General features: G+C 49.1%; 1 protein-coding gene across 4 annotated transcripts in view; it reads left to right on the forward strand.

The window, feature by feature from the left end:
- The window catches only part of LOC115466794, a 182,552-nt gene that overhangs the window by 136,389 nt on the left and 21,619 nt on the right, over positions 1 to 24,544 (forward strand). For 3 of the 4 annotated variants that reach the window (XM_030198316.1, XM_030198317.1, XM_030198314.1), the window contains 2 exons: positions 7,901 to 7,989; positions 11,802 to 11,971. In XM_030198316.1, coding sequence (XP_030054176.1) covers positions 7,901 to 7,989; positions 11,802 to 11,818 — 106 coding nt within the window. In that variant the 3' untranslated portion in view covers positions 11,819 to 11,971. Of the gene's footprint in view, positions 1 to 7,900; positions 7,990 to 11,801; positions 11,972 to 24,544 lie in introns of those variants that run through there. The other variant, XM_030198315.1, reaches the window with a different exon arrangement.

Genomic DNA, 24,544 nt, shown 5'->3' on the forward strand with positions numbered 1-24,544 from the left:
ATGCCGAACCGACACGCCCAACGCCACATACCGACGGCTTCCTGACACAGGGGGCGAGATCCGGTGCCCCCCTGCTTGTTGACGTAATACATTGCAACCTGATTGTCTGTCCGAATTTGGATAATTTGGCAGGACAGCCGATCTCTGAAAGCCTTCAGTGCGTTCCAGATCGCTCGGAGCTCCAGGAGGTTGATCTGCAGATCCTTTTCCTGGAGGGACCACAGACCCTGGGTGTGAAGCCCATCGACATGGGCTCCCCACCCCAGGCGAGATGCATCCGTCGTCAGCACTTTCGTGGGCTGCGGAATTTGGAATGGACATCCCAGAGTCAAATTGGTCCGTATGGTCCACCAGAGCAGTGAAGTGCGGCAACTGGTGGAGAGGCGGATGACATCCTCTAGATTCCCGGTGGCTTGGAACCACTGGGAAGCTAGGGTCCATTGAGCAGATCTCATGTGAAGACGAGCCATGGGAGTCACATGAACTGTGGAGGCCATATGACCCAGAAGTCTCAACATCTGCCGAGCTGTGATCTGCTGAGACGCTCTGGTCTGCGAAGCCAGGGCCAAGAGATTGGTGGCCCTCGCTTCGGGAAGGTAGGCCTGAGCCGTCTGGGAATTCAGCAGCGCTCCTATGAATTCCAGAGACTGAGTTGGCTGGAGATGGGACTTTGGGTAATTTATCACAAACCCCAGCAGCTCCAGAAGTTGAATAGTGCACTGCATGGACCGGAGGGCTCCGGCCTCCGAGGTGTTCTTGACCAGCCAATCGTCGAGATATGGGAACACGTGCACTCCCAGCTTGCGTAGGTAGGCCGCTACCACCACGAGGCACTTTGTAAACACTCGTGGGGCAGAGGCGAGCCCAAAGGGCAGCACACAATACTGAAAGTGCCGTGCGCCCAGGCGGAATCTGAGATACTGTCTGTGAGCTGGCAGTATCGGGATGTGAGTGTATGCGTCCTTTAAATCCAGGGAACATAGCCAATCGTTTTTCTGAATCATTGGCAGAAGGGTGCCCAAGGAAAGCATCCTGAACTTTTCTTTGACCAGGAATTTGTTCAGGCCTCTCAGGTCTAGGATGGGACGCATCCCCCCTGTTTTCTTTTCCACAAGGAAGTACCTGGAATAGAATCCCTGCCCTTCCTGCCCGGGTGGTACGGGCTCGACCGCATTGGCGCTGAGAAGGGCGGAGAGTTCCTCTGCAAGTACCTGCTTGTGATGGGAGCTGAAAGACTGAGCTCCCGGAGGACAATTTGGAGGCAGGGAGGCCAAATTCAGGGCGTATCCGTACCGCACTATTTGGAGAACCCACTGGTCGGAGGTTATGAGAGGCCACCTTTGGTGAAAGAATTTTAACCTCCCTCCGACCGGCAGGTCGTCCGGTACGGACACTTGTAGGGCGGCTATGTTCCCATGGATCCAGTCAAAAGCCCGTCCCCGGCTTTTGCTGTGGAGGCGCAGGGGGCTGCTTAGGCGCACGCTGTTGACGGGAACGAGCGCGCTGGGGCTGTCCCTGTGCCTGACGAGGCCTTCGGGCCGGCTGGTTGTACCTACGCTTCGCAAAAGAATAGGGTGCAGCCTGCCGAGCCCGGGAAAAACGCCCGCCCGCGGGGGCGGGTGCTGAAGGCGCCCGGTGGGAGAGCTTGTCGAGAGCGGTTTCCCGCTGATGCAGTTGGTCAACCATCTGCTCGACCTTCTCGCCAAAAATATTATCCCCCCGGCAAGGGACGTCAGCCAGTCTCTGCTGGGTGCGGTTGTCCAGGTCAGAGGCGCGCAGCCATGAGAGCCTGCGCATCACTATACCTTGGGCCGCAGCACGAGATGCCACGTCACAGGTGTCAAAAATCCCCCTGGACAGGAACTTTCTGCACGCCTTCAGCTGCCTGACCACCTCCTGATAAGGCCTGGACTGCTCCGGCGGGAGCTTATCGACCAAGTCCGCCAGCTGTTGCACATTGGTCCGCATGTGGATGCTCATATAGAGCAGGTAAGATTGGATGCGGGTCACGAGCATGGAGGATTGGTAGGCCTTCCTCCCAAATGAGTCCAGAGTGCGAGACTCCCGCCCCGGGGGCGCCGAGGCGGTATCCCTCGAACTCCGTGCCCTCTTGAGAGCAGAATCCACGACCGCTGAGTCATGGGGCAACTGGGGCCGCATGAGCTCTGGGTCAGAGTGGATCCTGTACTGGGACTCTGCTTTCTTGGGAATGGTGGGGTTAGTTAGTGGTCGCACCCAGTTCCGAAGCAGCGTCTCCTTCAGGACATTGTGCAGCGGTACCGTGAAGGACTCTCTAGGTGGTGATGGATAGTCGAGGACCTCGAGCATCTCGGCCCTCGGCTCTTCCACAGAGACCACGGGAAAGGGAATGCTTATAGACATATCCCGCACAAAGGAGGCAAAGGAGAGACTCTCAGGAGGTGAGAGCTTCCTCTCCGGTGACGGCGTGGGGTCCGAGGGAAGGCCCGTAGACTCCTCTGAGGAGAAATATCTCGGGTCCTCCTCTTCCCCCCACGAGTCCTCATCCTCGGTATCGGACATTAGCTCATGTAGCTGAGTCCGGTACCGGGCCCGGCTCGACGTCGAGGCACCAAGGTCTCGGTGTCGTCGAGAGGTGGACTCCCGCGCCGGCGGGGACGGAGCTCCCTCCATCGACGTCGACGGGGACTCCACCTGCGTGGCGGTCGAGACCGGCACCGCAAGCGGCGGCGGTGTCGACAGCCCCGGCGCCGGGCTAGAGCTCGCCGGCGCCACAGTCATCGGCGCCGGGCGCATCAGCCCTTCCAGGATCCCCGGAAGGATGGCTCTGAGGCACTCGTCCAGGCCCGCTGCCGGGAAAGGCGGTGGGGCCGGTAAAGGTGTCGGTGCCAGAAGCTGCTGGGGGCCAGGAGACGGCACCGAGGTGCCGGAACCCCGACGCGTCGGTACCTCCACCACCGACGGAGATCTCTCCTCTCTGCGATGACGCTTCGGCGTCGACTCCTCTTCAGGGTGCACCGAGGGCTCCCGGTGACGGCGCTTATCTTTTTTCCGGTGCACGTCACCGGCGCCGGAGGGCATGGAGGAGGAGGAGGTCGATCCCCCTCGGTCTCGAGGTACCGGGTCCGACAGGGTTCGGTCCCGTGGCTCACGAGTTGAGGGAGTGACCGGGGCCGACTGCCCACGCGGCCTCTCAACCCCACTCTCACCGGCGGACCGGCGGGCCAACGGGACCTGTTCTCCTGGGGTCGCTGCCATCGGTGCCGATGTCTCGGGCATCGATACCGGTACCGAAGAACCGGCCTTCGATACCGATGCCGTCGAGGTCGACGTCGAGGGGCCGGCGCAAGTTCCAAAAAGACGGTCCCGCAGAACTTGCCTCGCAACCTGAGTCCGTTTCCGGAGACCGAGACACAAAGCGCACGACTTGAGATTGTGCTCCGGCCCGAGGCACTGGAGGCACCAAGCGTGGGTGTCGGTCTGCGAGATCGGCCGGCCGCAGCGACCACACTTCTTAAATCCACTCGGGACCTTCGAGGACATCGACGGAAAAATCACGTCGGCGAAGTCAAAGTCGGCAATGGTGGCTAAAATCACACCACGAAAAAATCAACCGACCGAGCGGCCACTAGGCCGCAACGTGGCGTCCCCGCTAGAAAGCGAGGGAAAAAGGGGAGCGCGTGCTCCACACGCGCAAAAAATTTCTTTTTTTTTTTTTCTTTAAAACAATACAAACAAAAACAGAGGGAACCGAACGGTCCAAGCGACGATCCGCGTAAACGCGGTCGAAAATCCGGCGGCTGAACAGAGAGAGAGGCAAACGCACCACTCTCTCAGTCGCGGAAAAAAAGTAACTGGCGGGAGCGGTCGCGCACGGGCGGGAAGGCGGCCGCGCATGCGCGGTGGGCGTGGCCTGCGTGCCGACCGTCCCGCGAAGCTTCTTCCGGTTGGTGGGGGCTGCCGCGGACGTCAACCCAGTCGTGAGAACAAGCAGCCTGCTTGTCCTCGGAGAAGCGTAGGTACAATCCTCCTTCTCGACAGCCTGCGGTCCAGGCTAAGCCCCAGCGCGCGCGCTCTCGTCAGCAGTGTGCGCCTCAGCAAGGCCCCTCGGCTCCCCAGCAAAAGCAAGGGACGAGCTTTTGACTGGCTCCAGCAGAGCATAGCCGACATCCAAGTGTCAGTGCCGGGCGACCTGCCGGTCAGGGGGAGGTTGAAAGTTTTTCACCAAAGGTGGCCTCTCATAACCTCCCGATCAGTGGGTTCTCCAAATAGTCCAGCAAGGATACACCCTCAATTTGGCCTCAAAACCTCCAAATTGTCCACCGGGAGCTCAGTCTTACAGCTTCCAGCACAAGCAGGTACTTGCAGAAGAACTCTCCGCCCTTCTCAGCGCCAATGCGGTCGAGCCCGTGCCATCCGGGCAGGAAGGGCTGGGATTCTATTCCAGGTACTTCCTTGTGGAAAAGAAAACAGGGGGGATGCGTCCCATCCTAGACCTAAGGGCCCTGAACAAATATCTGGTCAAAGAAAAGTTCAGGATGCTTTCCTGGGCACCCTTCTCCCCATGATTCAGGAAAACGATTGGCTATGCTCTCTGGACTTGAAGGACGCCTACACATACATCCCGATACTGCCAGCTCACAGACAGTATCTGTGATTTCAGCTGGGCACATGTCACTTCCAGTACTGTGTGCTACCCTTTGGGCTCGCCTCTGCACCCAGAGTGTTCACGAAGTGCTTGGCTGTAGTAGCGGCGGCACTTCGCAGGCTGGGGGTACACATGTTCCCATATCTCGACGATTGGCTGGTGAAGAACACATCCGAGGCAGGAGCTCTACAGTCCATGCAGATGACTATTCGACTCCTGGAGCTACTGGGGTTTGTGATAAATTATCCAAAGGCCTATCTTCTCCCAGTGCAGAGACTCGAATTCATAGGACCTCTGCTGGATTCTCGGACGGCTCGTGCCTATCTTCCAGAGGTGAGAGCCAACAACTTGTTGTCCCTCGTCTCGCGGGTGCGAGCGTCCCAGCAGATCACAGCTCGGCAGATGTTGAGATTGCTGGGCCACATGGCCTTCACAGTTCATGTGACTCCCATGGCCCGCCTTCACATGAGATCTGCTCAATGGACCATAGCTTCCCAGTGGTTTCAGGCTGCTGGGGATCTAGAAGACGTGATCCAGCTGTCCACGAGTTTTCTCAAATCCCTGTATTGGTGGACGATTTGGTCCAATTTGACTCTGGGACGTCCTTTCCAAATTCCTCAGCCATAAAAAGTGCTGACTACGGATGCGTCTCTCCTGGGGTGGGGAGCTCATTTTGATGGGCTTCACACCCAGGGAAGCTGGTCCCTCCAGGAACGCGATCTGCAGATCAATCTCCTGGAGTTACGAGTGGTCTGGAACGCTCTGAAGGCTTTCAGAGATCGGCTGTCCCACCAAATTATCCAAATTCAGACAGACAACCAGGTTGCCATGTATTACATCAACAAGCAGGGGGGCACCGGATCTCGCCTCCTGTGTCAGGAAGCCGTCAGCATGTGGCTCTGGGCTCGCCATCACGGCATGGTGCTCCAAGCCACATATCTGGCAGGCGTAAACAACAGTCTGGCCGACAGGTTGAGCAGGTTTATGCAACCTCACGAGTGGTCGCTCAATTCCCGTGTAGTGCGACAGATCTTCCAGGTGTGGGGCACCCCCTTGGTAGATCTCTTCGCATCTCGAGCCAACCACAAAGTCCCTCAGTTCTGTTCCAGGCTTCAGGCCCACGGCAGACTGGCATCGGATGCCTTCCTCCTGGACTGGGGGGAGGGTCTGCTGTATGCTTATCCTCCCATACCTCTGGTGGGGAAGACTTTGTTGAAACTCAAGCAAGACCGAGGCACCATGATTCTGATTGCTCCTTTTTGGCCGCGTCAGATCTGGTTCCCTCTTCTTCTGGAGTCGTCCTCCGAAGAACCGTGGAGATTGGAGTGTTGTCCGACCCTCATCACACAGGACGAAGGGGCGCTTCTGCATCCCAACCTCCAGTCTCTGGCTCTCACGGCCTGGATGTTGAGAGCATAGACTTTGCCTCTTTGGGTCTGTCAGAGGGTGTCTCCCGCATCTTGCTTGCTTCCAGGAAAGATTCCACTAAGAGGAGTTACTTCTTTTTATGGAGGAGGTTTGCCGTCTGGTGTGACAGCAAGGCCTTAGATCCTCGCTCTTGTCCTACACAGACCCTGCTTGAATACCTTCTGCACTTGTCTGAGTTTGGTCTCAAGACCAACTCTGTAAGGGTTCACCTTAGCGCAATCAGTGCATACCATTACCGTGTGGAAGGTAAGCCTATCTCAGGACAGCCTTTAGTTGTTCGCTTCATGAGAAGTTTGCTTTTGTCAAAGCCCCCTGTCAAGCCTCCTACAGTGTCATGGGATCTCAATGTCGTTCTCACCCAGCTGATGAAACCTCCTTTTGAGCCACTGAACTCCTGCCATCTGAAGTACTTGACCTGGAAGGTCATTTTCTTGGTGGCAGTTACTTCAGCTCGTAGAGTCAGTGAGCTGCAGGCCCTGGTAGCCCAGGCCCCTTACACCAAATTTCATCATAACAGAGTAGTCCTCCGCACTCACCCTAAGTTCTTGCCAAAGGTTGTTTCGGAGTTCCATCTGAACCAGTCAATTGTCTTGCCAACATTCTTTCCCCTTCCTCATTCCTGCCCTGCTGAACGTCAGCTGCACACATTGGACTGCAAGAGAGCATTGGCCTTCTATCTGGAGCGGACACAGCCCAACAGACAGTCCGCCCAATTGTTTGTTTCTTTTGATCCCAACAGGAGGGGAGTGGCTGTGGGGAAACGCACCATATCCAATTGGCTAGCAGATTGCATTTCCTTCACTTACGCCCAGGCTGGGCTGGCTCTTGAGGGTCACGTCACGGCTCATAATGTTAGAGCCATGGCAGCGTCGGTAGCCCACTTGAAGTCAGCCACTATTGAAGAGATTTGCAAAGCTGCGACGTGGTCATCTGTCCACACATTCACATCTCATTACTGCCTGCAGCAGGATACCCGACGCGACAGTCGGTTCGGGCAGTCAGTGCTTCAGAATCTGTTAGGGGTTTAGAATCCAACTCCACCCCCCTAGGCCCATGTTTATTCTGTTCCAGGCTACACTCTGTTAGTTGGATAAATTGTTAGGTCAATCTCAGTTATGTCCTCGCCGTTGAGAGGCCCAATTGACCATGTTTGTTGTTTTGAGAGAGCCTGGGGGCTAGGGATACCCCATCAGTGAGAACAAGCAGCCTGCTTGTCCTCGGAGAAAGCGAATGCTACATACCTGTAGAAGGTATTCTCCGAGGACAGCAGGCTGATTGTTCTCACAAACCCGCCCGCCTCCCCTTTGGAGTTGTGTCTTCCCTTGCCTTTGTTTTGCTACATATGGGACTGACGAACACGAGCCGGTTCGGGCGGGAAGACGGCCGCGCATGCGCATCGGCGCGCGAGGGCTAGCAAAGGACTTTGTTAGAAAAGTGTTCCGATTGGAGGGGCTGCCGTGGACGTCACTCATCAGTGAGAACAATCAGCCTGCTGTCCTCGGAGAATACCTTCTACAGGTATGTAGCATTCGCTTTATCTGCATAAAAGAGGAAAGAGTATAGGTAATAAGAGTTAAGGATCAACCCATCTGCATGGAGTATGAGATTACAGGAAAGAAGGCATTGCTTCCCTACTATTTATTGCAGTCTGATTTGATTAAAATTAGTAGCTGTAAAGTTTATTTAGTACTAGTTTCTATAGTGCTACACGATAGAGCCCTGGCCAACAGGCCATGAAAATGTGTTGTAGGAATCCTCAAGAACTGCATAAATATTTGAGATATATAACTATAGCTCTGATCTGATGACAGAATGTGGCTTTTCACAATGACTCTTCTTTCCTAGTGTGACAGACCACTGCAACCAAAAAGGCCATTTCCAGGGCAGCCAAACATCTGCAGCATCTGACCCCAGATACAGTGCCTGGAAAAGAGGTAAAGTGGGGAGGGAAGAGAACAGGAAAGATTAATATGTGTTCTCTTCAAGGGAGGGAGATGGACTGTTCTGACTTGTTCCTGCGCTGTTGGAAGAACTGAAGATTGCTCTGCAGGGCTCAGAGGCGTAGCCAGGTTTTGATCGCAGGGGGAGCAGACTTTTATAAACTAGGCGCCGGTTGGTGTCAGCTACATAGCAGTGTCTGTGTTGTTGCTCAGGGGCTGATTAATACAGGCTGTCTCTGTTGCGTCCTGCCTACAAGGAAACAGTAAGTTAGATCAAGAGGCAGGACGCAGAAGAGATCCCTGGACTGGCCAGAGCAGGCAACCTGTCTTCTTAACTACAAAGTAAAAATATTCAAATCGTGACCATTACCTCAGGAATAGCACACACAGTCCTTCCACTGCTAGACACCTTGTTTAAATCAGATGGGCGTTTGTGTGGTGATTCTACAGGATGTGAAGAACACTAGTCCTGAGCATTTTTATTTTAGGTGACAAGGGCCACCAAAGGCGGCCCTTGCCCCAGAGCCTACTTTCAAGAAGGGCTAGACATTTTGTGAAATAACACAGACCCCTGCAAAAAGATACCCAAAACTTATACTGAAAACTTACCACACCATAACAGCCCTAATCCACCTACAAAAAGACAGTGCTATAAATATTACAGTGGGACCTAGAGAAGTGTTTCCCTAGGTGGTCCTGGAGTACCCCCTTGCCATTCAGGTCTTCAGGCTATCCACAATGAATCTGTATGAAAAAGATTTGCATGTAATGGAGGCAGTATATACAAATCAATGTCATGCATATTTATTATGGATTGCCTGAAAACCTGACTGGCAAGGGGTTACTCCAGGACCAACTTGGGAAACACAGGGCTAGAACACAAAAACTTACCACACCATCCTAGAACACAAAACTTACCACACCATAACAGCCCTAACCCACCTATGAACAGACAGTGCTATATATATTACACTGGGCTCTAGGGCACCAATTAGCCTACTATTGGGAAACTGGAACAAACTGCACTGTTACACATTCCTACACAGATGCTACGTGCTAGCAGAATCCTTCATCTCAGGCACACATGCAGAACATGGACAGACCCTCATCTATATAACATAAGAGTAGCAATACTGGGTCAGACCAATGGTCCATCTAGCCAAGTATCCTGTTTCCAACAGTGGCCAACCCAGGTCACAAGCACCTGGCAGAAACTCAAATTGTGACAATATTCCAATCTAATACAGAATAGGGAGCCACAAAAAAGCAAAACAAAAATAAAACAAAACATGAATTAGGTTGAAACAAAACAGAATAATCCATTTGTGTACCTAAAAGGTAAACTACAAAACAGATGAAAATGTGATTTCATGTGCCCCAATGAAAGGAGAGTTTAATTCTACTTTCATTTAATTTCAATATATTCTATCTTCCCATGGCAGATTACAACAACAGCAACAAAAAAAATCCTTTATCCTCCACCTTTTAGGACACTGTCCAGCTTATTTTCGAAAGTGATAGCCGGCCATCTTCTGACACAAATCGGGAGATGGCCGGCCAAATCGGTATAATCGAAAGCCGATTTTTGGACACACTCGCCGGCATTCCGTCGCGGAGGCGGCTAAACTTCAAGGGGGCGTCGGCAGGGTAGTGAAGGCGGGATGTGGGCGTGCTTACAAGATGGCTGGCTTCAGCTGATAATGGAAAAAAGAAAAACGGTGATGACGAGCATTTAGCCGGTTTTACTTGGTCTATTTATTTTCACGACAAAGTCTCAAAAAGATGCCCAAACTGACCAGATGACCACCGGAAGGAATCAGGGATGACCTCCCCATACTCCTCCAGTGGTCACCAACCCCCTCCCACCCAAAAAAAAAAACTTTAAAACATTTATTTTATTTTTGTTACATTTGTACCCTGCGCTTTACCACTCATGGCAGGCTCAATGCGGCAGGCAATGGAAGGTTAAGTGACTTGCCCAGAGTCACAAGGAGCTGCCTGTGCTGGGAATTGAGCTCAGTTCCTCAGGACCAAAGTCCACCACCCTAACCACTAGGCCACTCCTCCACTCAACATTTCCACTCCTCCACTCAACATTTCCTTCCTAGGAGGGGAAGCCAGTCGGCCAGCTCGTAAAAAAAAACAAAACGGATCTTGCTGATCAGTTATGTTATGACTTACTTGTTCTGGAGTGCTGTATTTTGTGATACTGTTTTGAGAAATGTTCAAGAAAGACTTCATACAAATTTAAAAAGTCCCTGCCGTTCATTTTCCCTTGATGGCCGTCCCTGACGTGCACTTCCCTTAATAGCTGTTTTTCTCTCCGAAAGTACACTTCTCTTAATGGCCGGCTTTCTCCCCATACAGGGAAATCAAAACAGTTTTTGCTCACAGTTTTTTTTAGTAGTAACAGTGGGATTTGAACCAGCCACCTCTGCATTACAGAAGCCATGATGTAACCACTTGGCCACAGCTCCACTTACTTGGCTGTCCCTCCCTTTTGATTATACCCCTTCAGGTCTCTCTCTCAGCCAATCACAGTGCGTTAAGCTGTCTGTGAGTGGCTGAGAGAGACCTGGAGGGGTATAATCAAAAGGGAGGGACACCCAAGTAAGTGGAGCTGTGGCCAAGTGGTTACATCATGGCTTCTGTAATGCAGAGGTGGCTGGTTCAAATCCTACTGTTACTACTAAAAAAAACTGTGAGCAAAAACTGTTTTGATTTCCCTGTATGGGGAGAAAGCCGGCCATTAAGAGAAGTGCACTTTCGGAGAGAAAGACGGCTATTAAGGGAAGTGCACGTCAGGGATGGCCATCAAGGGAAAATGCACGGCAGGGACTTTTTTCATTTGTATGAAGTCTTTCTTGAACATTTCTCAAAACAGTATCACAAAATACAGCACTCCTGAACAAGTAAGTCATAACATAACTGATCAGCAAGATCTAAACATCCAGAAGTACCAGTGCACTACGAATGCTGGCCCCTCCCACGGCCAAATGCCTTGGATTTGGCCGGGTTTGAGATGGCCGGTTCCAGTTTCCATTATCGCTGAAAAACAAAGTCGGCCATCTCAAACCCGGCGATCTGTGGCATTTGGCCGGCCCAAACCGTATTATCGAAACAAAAGTTGGCCGGCCATCTTTTTCGATAATACGGTTCCGGCCAGCTGTTGCGGCGCCGCCAAAATAGATCACCGGCGCCGTTTGATTATGCCCCTCTGTGTATCCTGCTAGATAGTGATGGCACAAGCGAAGCAAGTTTGGGCCAGTGAAGACTAACTCAAAATAACCTGTTCCTTAGCTGGGCCCTAGTATTACCATATTAAAAATGCGATCATACCATGCCTCTGTGGCTATGTTCCACAAATATTAAACGATTAACTGGATTTCTTGATTAGGGACACAAACATACACTTATTCAATACCACAATTCCTCATGTACAGCCACAAAACAACTTTTTAGGGTGGATAGTATTCCTTTTATTATCAACCAAATAAAGAGTTTTTAGTTTTGACACAGTATAAGTCATCACAAGAACAAAATATAAGAAAACCAATGGACTGCATTAGGGATTTATAACCCATTTATGTTTAAGCAAAAGTGATCTGCATGAAACAAAATATTTATTTTTATTTTGACTTATAAAACCACTTGTCCCTGAACATGTTCAAAACAGAATAATCCATTTGTGTACCTAAAAAGTTAAACTACAAAACAGATGAAAATGTAATTTCATGTGCCCCAATGAAAGGAGAGTTTAATTCTACTTCCATTTAATTTCAATATATTCTATCTTCCTATGGCAGATTACAACAACAGTTAAGATGATGAACCCATCAGAAAACAGGATATCCTCACTGAAATCTGGATATATGTATTGTATAGAAGCAGAGTGAAGAAAACTCAAACTATAGCGTTTATAATTGCAGTTTCTACCAGCTACAATAATTTTTGAAGCTGTTTTAGTGATATTCAGTTGTTACTACCATGTTTCCCTGAAAATAAGACACTGTCTTATATTAAATTTTGCTCCCCATGACGTGCTAGGTCTTATTTTCAGAGGATGTCTCATTTTTCAGGGAAACATCGGAGTTGCCCCCCCCCCCCCCACCCGAGGTCGCCGGGCCCCCCCTCCACCTGCCCTCCGTCGCTCCCGGAAATTGGAACTAACCTTAAACGCCTCCTTTTACCAAGTTCGCACTCGCAGCAGCAGGGCAGACCTCTCCTTCCTTCCATGCCCCGCCCTCGCAGACGTTACGTTACATCAGGCGAGGGCAGGACACGGAAGGAAGGAGTGGCCTGCCCTACTGCTGCTGCTTGCTGCGAGTGCGAACTTGGTAAAAGGAGGCGTTTAAGGTTAGTTCCAACTTCCGAGAGCGACGGAGGGCGGGTGGGGGGGGGGGGCAGCCTTGTCTGGCTCTCGGCGGCCCTGCATTAAAAGAAAAAAACTTTGTTAGGTCTTACTTTTGGGGGAGGCCTTATATTTTACAATTGCAGCAAGACCTCTACTAGGTCTTATTTTCGGGGGATGTTCTATTTTCGGGGAAACACGGTACATGTACATTTCTCCTCCAGCTTTTAAGGCACTGCCTATCCAACTGAAACAACTTTATACTTGTTACAGACATGGACCAACAATAAAGAACGACAACATGGATACACAGCTGCTCATACCTTTGGCTTGCTTTGTTCGCGTGAACGGCAATGAGGGCTGCGTGGGGGAGTGGAAACATATCAACCAAATGGCGTCCATGCTTACAGTGGACTAGATGGCTCACTTCCACTACTGTCAAGATTTTTCTCCCTTCTCCACCTCCCTCTCTTCAGCCCGCTCTCTCCCGTCTGCATAGTTATTTTTACTTCTCTGAAGCCTTTTCCCTCCTGCTGCACCGGCAATTCAGTCAGCTGTTTGCTAGCGTCGGGGCCTCACCTCAGCGCGTCCCGTCCACTCTAAGCAACTTCTTGTTTTCCACAGAGGTGGGACGCGTCTGAGGAGAGGTCCCGACGCTGGCAAACAGCTGACTGTATCAATCGCCAGTGCCGGAGGGAGAAGACTTCAGGGCAGTAAAGACGATTATGCGCTGCAGGCGGGAGAGACAGCGGGCAGGGGAAGAGACAGGAGAACAGATGAAAGACTCGCGTGGGAGGGGGGAGAGAGAGATTTTGCAGGCATAGGCACCATTTTTTCAAAATATCTGTTTAGGGGAGCGACTGCTCCCCCTGTGCCCCACCTAGCTACGCTACTGGCAGGGCTCACTTTATTATGAATACTCAGAAGAAAACTAGACCCTTATTAGGATTTATTTACCTCCTTTTTGAACAAATTCACTGAAGGAGGTATACAGCAAGAATTACAGCAGTAAAATTATTCAAGTAACAGTACAAGGTATATTACAAGGTCACCACTATGCAATAAAACATTTTAACAGACAGCATAGGCCATAAGAAAAGATGGCACATATTAGAAAATAAGTGAATCCACATTATCTGGTCTATAATGTTGTTTAAAAAAAAAAGTGTGTGTGTGTGGAGGTGGGGGGGGGGGGGGGGGGGGGAGGTGTATAACCCTTGATCACATAAGTGATCCTGTGTTTTGATATCTGCTGGAATTTGGAAAACAATGTTCATAAGTGTACCAAGAGGGCCTTTCCTTCGCTAAGAGGTAACAGGCTACCTGCGTGGAACAAACTATGCAAAGCAAATGGGAGGGGGGCCCCACGCTTCCCTCTAGTATGTTTACTGTGGCTCTGGGATTCAATGCTTGGTGGGACCCATAAGTGTCAGTCTGTCCTATCCATCCAAGGTGGCAGTGTTCAACATAAAATGAAAATTTTTTTTTTTTTTTTTTTTGGGGGGGGTGGGGGGGTGCTTTTAACCGTTGGTGACTCCACAGCAAACGAGGGAAGACCATTCAATTATAGATATCTGATAAGGCCTGGATAAAAAGCCAGGTGTTCAAACCTACCTTGAATTTTTGTAGGAGCTTTTGAGCTACGATTCTAACAGAAAGATTCCATACAGTGAGAGCCAGATGGTAGAAAGCAAAGTTATGAGAACAATGTAGGCATAGCTTAAAGGTGATATTACCAGGCAACTAGCCTGGGAGGGTCTAAGACTACATTGTGGAACGTAAGGAGTAACAGAGGTCACAAGTTAGATGGGGAAACCTGTACAGAGGACAATGTACTAGGATCAATATCTTTAATATCATCCTAGGTGATACAGGAAGGCAGTGTAGCCATATGAGCAAAGGGGTAATGTGATTAATCTTTTTGCCATGGCAGAGAAGGCAACAGCTGTATTCCTTATTGTCCCATCAGACTGGAGGCAGACTAAAACTATCACTGAATCTCATCACCTGGTTTTAGCCAAAGCTGAAACTGTAAGTTGGTTGTGTGAATGTGAACCAGTGAGGACCACTGGGAACTGTTGGGTGCTTGCAGTCTGCACTCCTCTGCTAACCCCACAGTATCCAAGCCAGAAGATAATGAAATGAGACTTGTTTTCTTGTCTTCCATACAAGAACCAGTGCAGACCAATGGGTTGTGTCTGTCAACAGTGGATGGAGACAGAAAAGAAAACTAGTATCATGCAACCTAGAATGTTCAGTAGTTTTCTCAGTCTCCAAACAGATGGATGATGGATCGTACAGCTTTTCAGCCAGCTGATGACCCAATTCAGCTGGGTGCCAGTTGAGCAGAGGGTTTCCTCTTGGAAGACTTTAGCTCCTTTTTACTATCTAAATGCCTGAATGGAGCTGGGTGACACCTGGTGGTGCTGGGTCCCCCCTCCCCCTTTCACTCCGCTATTCAGCGGTCCATAGGAGTTTTCATGAACCTAAAGACTATTATGCCTTTTTTGTTTGAGAGAACTTCATTTGGACTGCTGTTTATTAGCTCTCCTGCCTTTATTATTTGCCTCTGTGGCACCTGGTGGAGTCTTTGTTTCTCTCCTCAGTTGTTTGCTGCCCTCTCCTTGCCTGTTTTCTGCCTTTGGCTGCTTTACATGTTCCTATTGCAGCACAATTGCTTGCCCTTCTATGGCCCTTAGTAGTGCAGCCTGTTGCCAGGCTTTGAGTTCTCTTACAGGGTATATGCGTAGCATTGTGAAGCATCCTTTTCTGGGGGTGCTTGTTGCTTTGCTTCTGTAAGGTCTTGCTCTTAAGGGGTTACATAAGAACATAAGAATAGCCATACTGGGTCAGCCCAATGGTCCATCTAGCCCAGTATTCTGTTTCCAATAGTGGCTAAGCCAGGTCACAAGTACCTGGCAGAAACCCATTTAGTAACAACATTCCATGCTACCAACCCCTGGGCAAGCACTGGCTTCTCTGTCTGTCTCAATAGCAGACTATGGACTTTTCCTTCAGGATCTTGTCCAAAACATTTTTAAACCTAGATACGCTAACCTCTGTTACCACATCCTCTGGCAACAAGTTCAAGAGCTTAACTATTTGTTGAGTGAAAAATATTTCCTCCTTTTTGTTTTAAAAGTATTTCCATGTAACTTGGGTGTCCCCTAGTCTTTGAACTTTTTGAAAGTAAAATATCAATTCACTTCTACTCATTCTACTCCACTCAGGATTTTGTAGACCTCAATCATATCTCCCCTCAGCCATCTCTTTTCCAACCTGAAGAGCCCTAACCTCTTTAGCTTTTCCTCATATAAGAGGAGTTCTATCAATACCCTTTATCATTTTGGTCACTTCTTTGAACCTTTTCTGTTTCTGCTATCTTTTGAGATAACAGTGACGAACTGAATGCAATACTCAAGGTAAGGTCGCACCATTGAGCCACTCCAATCTGTTGCCTGAGGCGAGGGATGAGATGGTGCCCCCCCAGCCCACTAGAGTCCCACCCCCCTACCTCCTCCGAGCTACAATGGGGGAGCAAAGTGGTTGGGACTGAAACTTAATAGCTGTTGTTTACTGTTCTATTACAAAATGATGAAAATACATAAACTACATATTTATATATTATATACACATAAAACCAAAGTCAAACAACCAAATGAAGTCGAGTCACACAAGAAAAATGTCCAGTTCATTCCACCAGGGTTGAGTCCTCTGATGCTGGTGGCTGCAAGGACCTAGCTACACACCTCCGAGGCCTGGGGTGAGGAGCACAAGTACTCAAAGAGAAGTCAATTGTATGTAAATATTCATTCACATGGGTATTCCCAGATCAACCAATAAAACTCTCCCAACAAGAGGTATAGAGCAGAAGTAGAATGATTCACTTTATAACTCAACATATAAACTCTGGCGTCAAATCACTGACAGCAACACAAATTTCCTCTACTACCAAACACTGTGTGATTATAAAACAAAACCTTGCAAATAGACCTTCAGAAGTTTACCATACCCAGCACCAAGTTAAGAACTGAAATTGCACCAACCCTGCCTATAAAAAGTTAGCATTGCAAATGTTCCAGAGAACAAGCACACCTCCAGGGTTCAGAGGTATGGGTTTTCTATTAAGTATAGGGGGGGTGAAGAGATCTTTTCCTGCTAGAAAAGATGGACCACTACAGATTCCTATATAGAACCTACATATCAATTAAATCCCTCATCCCTGTTACAGAAGAAAAACATAGACCATATCTTAGCAATAAATAAATATTACAAACTAGAAAAATAATGTAGACAAAAAAATTAAAATGAAAACAAAAGAAATCAGACTTGTGAACCGTGAAATCCTAAAGAAAGAGATGCATTTCCTTTAAATACGGAAAAAAAACACAAGACATGCACATTTTCAAAGCTGACATCTTTCTCTATCAAAAATGAATTTGTATCCTTGTTTTGTGACCATTTAAGCTTTCTAGTTGGGTTGGTCCTGGTCCTTTTTTACTACTTCCTTTTGTTGTTTTTCCTCCAAGTCCCTTTCCAGGATCTCATTTCCATTTTCTGTATTTTTTTCACCGTCTTCTTGTCTTTCTAATGCATACTGACACTGATCCTTCTGTTTTATTGTCTCCTTTTCTCTCATCTGCCTTTCTATGAACCAGTAACTAGATTTCATCCCTCCTCTCCACAATCTTCAGCCTCCTCTTTCATCTACTTATCAGCTTTCCACTTCCTACACTTTCCTCCCTTCTTCACCCCTCTCTCACTCCTTCCCCAGCCTTCTATTCCCTGAATGTCCCCAATTTCTAGCCTCAGTATTCATCGCCTCATCAGTCTCTGCCTCTCATCTCTTCCCTGTTATTCATCTCCACACCACCTCTAGTTCCGATCTTATGTCTTACACCTTTATACAAGTTCCCATGCCCCCTTTTACCTCCCCCCTTTTCCATCCTCTCACCTTAAGTACATAAGTATTGCCATACTGGGAAAGACCAAAGGTCCATCGAGCCCAGCATCCTGTTTCCAACAGTGGCCAATCCAGGTCACAAATACCCGGCAAGATCCCAAAAATGTACGAAACATTTTATACTGCTTATCCCAGAAATCGTGGATTTTCCCCAAGTCCATTTAATAACGGTCTATGGACTTTTCTCTTAGGAATCCGTCCAAACCTTTTTTAAACTCCGCTAAGCTTGCAATGAATTCCAGAGTTTAATTACACGTTGAGTGAAGAAATTTTTCTCTGATTCATTTTAAATTTACTACATTGTAGCTTCATCGCATGCCCCTTAGTCCTAGTATTTTTGGAAAGCGTGAACAGATGCTTCACATCTACCCGTTCAACTCCACTCATTATTTTATAGAGCTCTATCATATCTCCCCTCAGCCGCCTTTTCTCCAAGCTGAAGAGCCCTAGCTGCTTTAGCCTTTCCTCATAGGGAAGTCGTCCCATCCCCTTTATCATTTTTATTGCCCTTCTTTGCACCTTTTCTAATTCCACTATATCTTTTTTGAGATGCGGCGACCAGAATTGAACACAATATTCGCGGTGCGGTCGCACCATGATACAAAAGCACCCACCTTCTTAATGCCATCTCACCTGCTCTTATTCCTTTTATCTGTCACATTCTCAACCTCTCACTTTCCACTGCAACTGTCCCTACTGCCTTTAAACATGCTGTGGTCACACCTCTCCTTAAGAAGCCTTCACTCGACCCTACTTGTCCCTCTAATTAATTACCGACCCATCTCCCTCCTCCTTTTTCTCTCCAAATTACTTGAGCGTGCTGTTCACCACCGCTGCCTTGATTTTCTTTCCTCACATGCTATTCTTGACCCACTACAATCTGGTTTTCGCCCTCTCCACTCAACCGAAACTGCACTTACTAAAGTCTCCAATGACCTATTACTGGCTAAATCCAGAGGTCTCTATTCTATCCTCATTCTTCTTGATCCTTCCGCTGCTTTTGACACTGTCGATCACAGCATACTTCTCGATACCCTGTCCTCACTTGGATTCCAGGGCTCTGTCCTTTCCTGGTTCTCTTCCTACCTTTCCCTCCGCACCTTTAGTGTTCACTCTGGTGGATCCTCTTCTACTTCTATCCCTCTGCCTGTCGGCGTACCTCAGGGTTCTGTTCTTGGTCCCCTCCTCTTTTCTATCTATACTTCTTCCCTTGGTTCATTAATCTCATCCCATGTCTTTTCCTACCATCTCTATGCTGATGACTCCCAAATCTACCTTTCTACCCCTGATATCTCACCTTGCATCCAAACCAAAGTTTCAGCGTTCTTGTCTGACATTGCTGTCTGGATGTCTCAACGCCACCTGAAATTAAATATGACCAAAACCGAGCTTCTCATTTTCCCCCCCAAACCCACCTCCCCACTCCCCCCATTTTCTATTTCTGTTGATGGCTCTCTCATTCTCCCGGTCTCCTCAGCTCGAAACCTTGGGGTCATCTTTGACTCTTCTCTCTCCTTCTCTGCTCATATCCAGCAGATCGCCAAGACCTGTCGTTTCTTTCTTTACAACATCCGTAAAATCCGCCCCTTTCTTTCCGAGCACTCTACCAAAACCCTCATCCACACCCTTGTCACCTCTCGTTTAGACTACTGCAATCTGCTTCTTGCTGGCCTCCCACTTAGTCACCTCTCCCCTCTCCAATCGGTTCAAAACTCTACTACCCGTCTCGTCTTTCGCCAGGGTCACTTTACTCATACTTCCCCTCTCCTCAAGTCGCTTCACTGGCTCCCTGTCCGTTTTCGCATCCTGTTCAAACTTCTTCTACTAACCTATAAATGTACTCACTCTGCTGCTCCCCAGAATCTCTCCACACTCGTCCTTCCCTACACCCCTCCCCGTGCACTCCGCTCCATGGATAAATCCTTCTTATCTGTTCCCTTCTCCACTACTGCCAACTCCAGACTTCGCGCCTTCTGTCTCGCTGCACCCTACGCCTGGAATAAACTTTCTGAGCCCCTACGTCTTGCCCCATCCTTGGCCACCTTTAAATCTAGACTGAAAGCCCTCCTCTTTAACATTGCTTTTGACTCATAACCACTTGTACCACTCGCCTCCATCTACCCTCCTCTCCTCCTTCCTGTACACATTAATTGATTTGATTTGCTTACTTTATTTTTTGTCTATTAGATTGTAAGCTCTTTGAGCAGGGACTGTCTTTCTTCTATGTTTGTGCAGCGCTATGTACGCCTTGTAGCGCTATAGAAATGCTAAATAGTAGTAGTAGTAGTAATAACATCCTCATTTTTGTTTTCCATTCCTTTCCTAATAATACCTAACATTGTATTTGCTTTCTTAGCTGCAGCAGCACACTTTAGAAGTGCACAAACCCTTTTTGGGTTCCAAGAGAAGAATGAAAATAATCTGAGCACCTAAAATCATTAGTGACCTCTAAATAGCACAAACTAACTCCTAACATCAGTGAGACACAAGTAGCATAAATAGTTTGATTAATATAAAAAGCAGTAATTACCTTCAGTAAAAAGTAAGGGACCATATGGATAGACACCCCAGTTTCACTAAAGCTGAGACAGGGGATCCCTACAAGATAAGGCTTGAAGCTCTGAGATCCTTCTGGCTCAAGACATAGCTATTAAGAAAACCATTTTTAAAGTAGGATCCTTAACAGTAGCTTTGAATAGGGGTTCAAAAATTGGACTTTTTGAAGGGCCTTAAGAACATGATTAAGGTTACATTTAGGACAGATCTGTCTAGATAGAGGCTTAACTGATTGACACCTCTCAAACAATGCACAACATCTGGATGTGCTGCCAAAAACAAGCCAGGGAATGACCTCTCTTAAGCCCCTTTTGAAGAAAGATTAGAATTTAGATGCTTTAGATGATATAGATTTCTTTTTGAACACCAAGATTCAAAGGTTCTCCATACCCAAGCACACATAGGAGTAGATCTTTTTCGGGTTTGCAGCAGAGTAGCAATGACTTCTTCCACGTAACCTTTCTTCCTTAGGCTTTCAAGAGCTATAATATCCAAAACTACGGGTTGAAACAATTACAATATAGTTGCAAATTGCGTCACAATTTACTTCACCAGCACAACTATGTGTAAATGCAAATTTGTTTATTCATATACTTATCATATAAACCTGTATATCACATAACTTAAAACCACTCATCCAATCACACTACTCATACTCACTCAACACACATGGAGGAGCGGCCTAGTGCTTAAGAGCACCGGTCTTGAACTCCAGAGGTGGCCAGTTCAAATCTCACTACTGCTCCTTGTGATCTTGGGCAAGTCACTTAACCCTCCATTGCCTCAGGTACAAGCTTAAATTGTGAGCCCACCTGGGACAGAGAAACATCTAGTGTACCTGAATGTAACTCACCTTGAGCTTCTACTGAAAAAGGTGTGAGCAAAATCCAAATAATAATAATAAATAACCTACTCATCCAACTATTCACACCTCTCTTTAATCATTAACCAACTGTTTGATCTTCAATATTATACTGGGTGACAATTTCCTTAAGCTCCCCTCTCCTGCACTCATATGACTTTCTTCTATGCAAAAGTATGCTTTCAGCTATCTAGGCCCTAGATTATGGAACAACCTTCTGCTACACATCAGGAACCAACCAACCCACCCTTGCAATCTTCAAACAAGCCTTGAAAACACCTCTTCTTTCTGTCTTCTTCAGCACTTCTTAGCCTCTCCTTCTGCCCTTTGTTCCTTCTAATCCTGTTGTGCTATTTTTAATTGTTAACCACTTTATGCCTATGTGTAGGCCTAGCGGTATAGTGAATAAATGGAAATAAATAATTGTAGAGATAGTGGAGGAGCAATCTTCAAGTGCTTCAGATCTGCATACCAAGGACATATTAGCCAAGCTAGAGCTACAAGGATCAATTTTGCTGGATGATGAGCAATAAGGTAAAATTAGGTTTCATACCTGATAATTTTCTTTCCATTAATCATAGCTGATCAAGCCATAGACTGGTGGGTTGTGTCCATCTACCAGCAGGTGGAGATAGAGAGCAAACTTTTGCCTCCCTATATGTGGTCATGTGCTGCCGGAAACTCCTCAGTATGTCGATATCAAAGCTCCATCCGCAGGACTCAGCACTTAGAGAATTACACCCACAAAGGGACACTCTGCCCAGCTCACCACCGCCGAAACGGGGGAGGGGAATTAACCCAGCTCATCCCCACACAAGTGGGGGAGGGGAATCCGTCCAGCTCATCCCCGCGGAGCGGGGGAGGGACACCACACCCGCCGATGCGGGGGGATCTGGCTTATCCTGCAACCGCAACCGCGGGAGGAGCTGACTGACCCTAACACCGCCGAAGCGGGAGGGGTACAAATCTGCCCTACAGCCGCACGAAGTGGGAGGGAGTGCCGGCAGAATTTTAAGTCTCTATCCAGCCCCGTAAAACGGAGGGGAGAGGAATGCAGCAGCTCACTGTAACACAAACTCGTCTCAACTCTTGAAGAATCCAATTGAAAAAACTTGAACACGAAGTCTTCCTGAAGTAACTGAAGACTAAACTTGAACCTGAAATGCAACCAGAATATAAACAGTACAGATATCTGGGAGGGGCTATGGATTGATCAGCTATGATTAATGGAAAGAAAATTATCAGGTATGAAACCTAATTTTACCTTCCATATCATCATGCTGATCAATCCATAGACTGGTGGGATGTACCGAAGCAGTACTCACCCAGGGCGGGACATTGAAATCCCTGACCTCAACACTGAAGCTCCAAACCGGGCCTCCGCCCGTGCAGCCACAGTCAAGCGGTAATGCTTGGAGAATGTATGGGCCGATGCCCAAGTTGCCGCCTTGCATATCTCTTCCAAGGAGACTGACCCGGCCTCTGCCATCGAGGCCGCCTGAGCTCTAGTGGAGTGAGCCTTCAGCTGGATAGGCGGCACCTTCCCCGCGGCCACATAAGCCGCTGCAATGGCTTCCTTGACCCATCTTGCCACTGTAGGCTTAGCAGCCTGCAGACCCTTACGAGGACCTGCAAACAGGACAAACAGATGATCCGACTTCCGGAAATCATTGGTCACTTCCAAATATCTGATGATGACTCGTCTCACATCCAGATATTTAAGAGCAGAGTATTCCTCTGGGTAGTCCTCCCTACGAAAGGAAGGGAGACAGAGCTGCTGATTCACATGGAAGCGAGAAACAATCTTGGGCAGGAAGGGAAGGCATTGTGCGAATAGTCACTCCTGCCTCAGTGAACTGCAGAAAAGGCTCTCGACATGAGAGTGCCTGGAGCTCGGAAACTCTTCTGGCTGAAGTGATAGCCACCAAAAAGACTGCTTTCAACGTCAGGTCTTTCAGAGATGCCCTCGACAAGGGTTCAAAAGGCGGCTTCTGTAATGCTCTTAGCACCAGGTTGAGATTCCACGCAGGCACCACCGAGTGCAGAGGAGGGCGCAGGTGATTAACTCCCTTGAGAAAACGCACCACATCTGGCTGCGAAGCCAGGGAAGCACCCTTCAGGCGGCCCCTGAAGCAAGCCAGGGCCGCTACCTGGACTTTAAGGGAGCTGAGCGACAGGCCTTTCTCCAGACCTTCTTGCAGGAATGCCAACACTGAAGAAATTGGAGCAGTGAATGGAGAACATGAGCCTGCTTCACACCACGCTGCAAAGGTACGCCAAACCCTGGCGTAAGCAGTAGAAGTAGAGCGCTTCCTCGCTCTCAGCATAGTGGCGATGACCTTGTCTGAGAAGCCCTTCTTCCTCAGACGCTACCGCTCAATAGCCAGGCCGTAAGACCAAAGGGGGAGGGATCCTCCATCACCACGGGACCCTGATGTAACAGACCCTGCTCCACTGGCAGCCGCAGAGGATCTTCGACTGAGAGCCTGATCAAGTCCGCATACCAGGGACGTCTGGGCTAATCCGGACCCACCAGGATTATCCGGCCCGGATGCTTTGCCACCCGGTCTAGCACCCTGCCCAACATGGGCCAGGGCGGGAACACATAGAGGAGCTCTTGTGTCGGCCACTGTTGGAGAAGAGCATCTACTCCCAGGGATCGAGGGTCCCGTCCTCTGCTGAAAAAGCGCGGCACTTGGCAATTGGCCGATGACGCCATCAGATCTAGGCTCGGCTGGCCCCAGCGCTTCGTGATGCCCAAGAACGCCTGAGCAGATAGCTGCCACTCTCCGGGCTCCAAGGTATGGCGACTGAGAAAGTCCGCCTTGACATTCATGACTCCGGCAATGTGGGCCGCTGACAGCTGTTCCAGGTTCGCTTCCGCCCACTGGCATAGATTCAAGGCCTCCTTGGCTAGAGGGGCGCTCTTGGTACCTCCCTGGCGGTTGACATAGGCCACAGCCGTGGCATTGTCTGACAGGACCCGTACTGGCTTCAATGCCAGTACCGGGATGAACTCCAAAAGCGCCAACCGAATGGCTCTGAGTTCCAGGAGGTTGATAGACCACTTTGCCTCTGCAGGAGACCAGAGCCCCTGCGCTGTCCTTCCCAAGCAGTGGGCTCCCCAGCCCGACAAAGAGGCGTCCGTCGTGACGACAATCCACTCCAGGGTCACCAGAGGCATTCCTGCAGACAACTTGTCTGTCTGCGTCCACCAGCTCAGCGCCTTGCGCACTGCTGGGTCCAAGGGAAGGCGCACAGCATAATCCTCCGACATCGGAGTCCAGCGCTGCAGCAGAGAGTGTTGTAGTGGTCTCATATGAGCCATGGCCCAGGGCACTACTTCCATCGTGGCCGTCATAGAGCCCAACAGCTGCACATAGTCCCAAGCCCAAAGAGGAGAGGCTACTAGGAACTGGTCCACCTGAGCCTGAAGCTTGACAATCCGATTGTCTGGCAGGAACACTCTGCCCACTTGGGTGTCGAATCGAACTCCCAGATACTCCAGGGACTGAGTTGGGCGCAGCTGGCTTTTCTCCCAGTTGATGATCCACCCCAGGGAGCTCAAAAGAGCAACCACCCGGTTCACAGCTTTGCCGCACTCTGCATAAGAGGGGGCTCAGATCAACCAGTCGTCCAGATAAGGATGGACTTGTACTCCTTCCTTCCTCAGGAAGGCTGCGATGACCACCATTACTTTGGAGAAGGTCCGCGGAGCAGTAGCCAACCCGAACGGGAGGGCTCTGAACTGGAAGTGTCGGCCCAGTACTGCAAAACGCAGAAAGCGTTGATGAGGAGGCCAGATGGGAATATGCAA

This window comes from Microcaecilia unicolor, chromosome 3 (genome assembly GCF_901765095.1).
Source record: "Microcaecilia unicolor chromosome 3, aMicUni1.1, whole genome shotgun sequence".
NCBI lineage: Eukaryota > Metazoa > Chordata > Amphibia > Gymnophiona > Siphonopidae > Microcaecilia > Microcaecilia unicolor.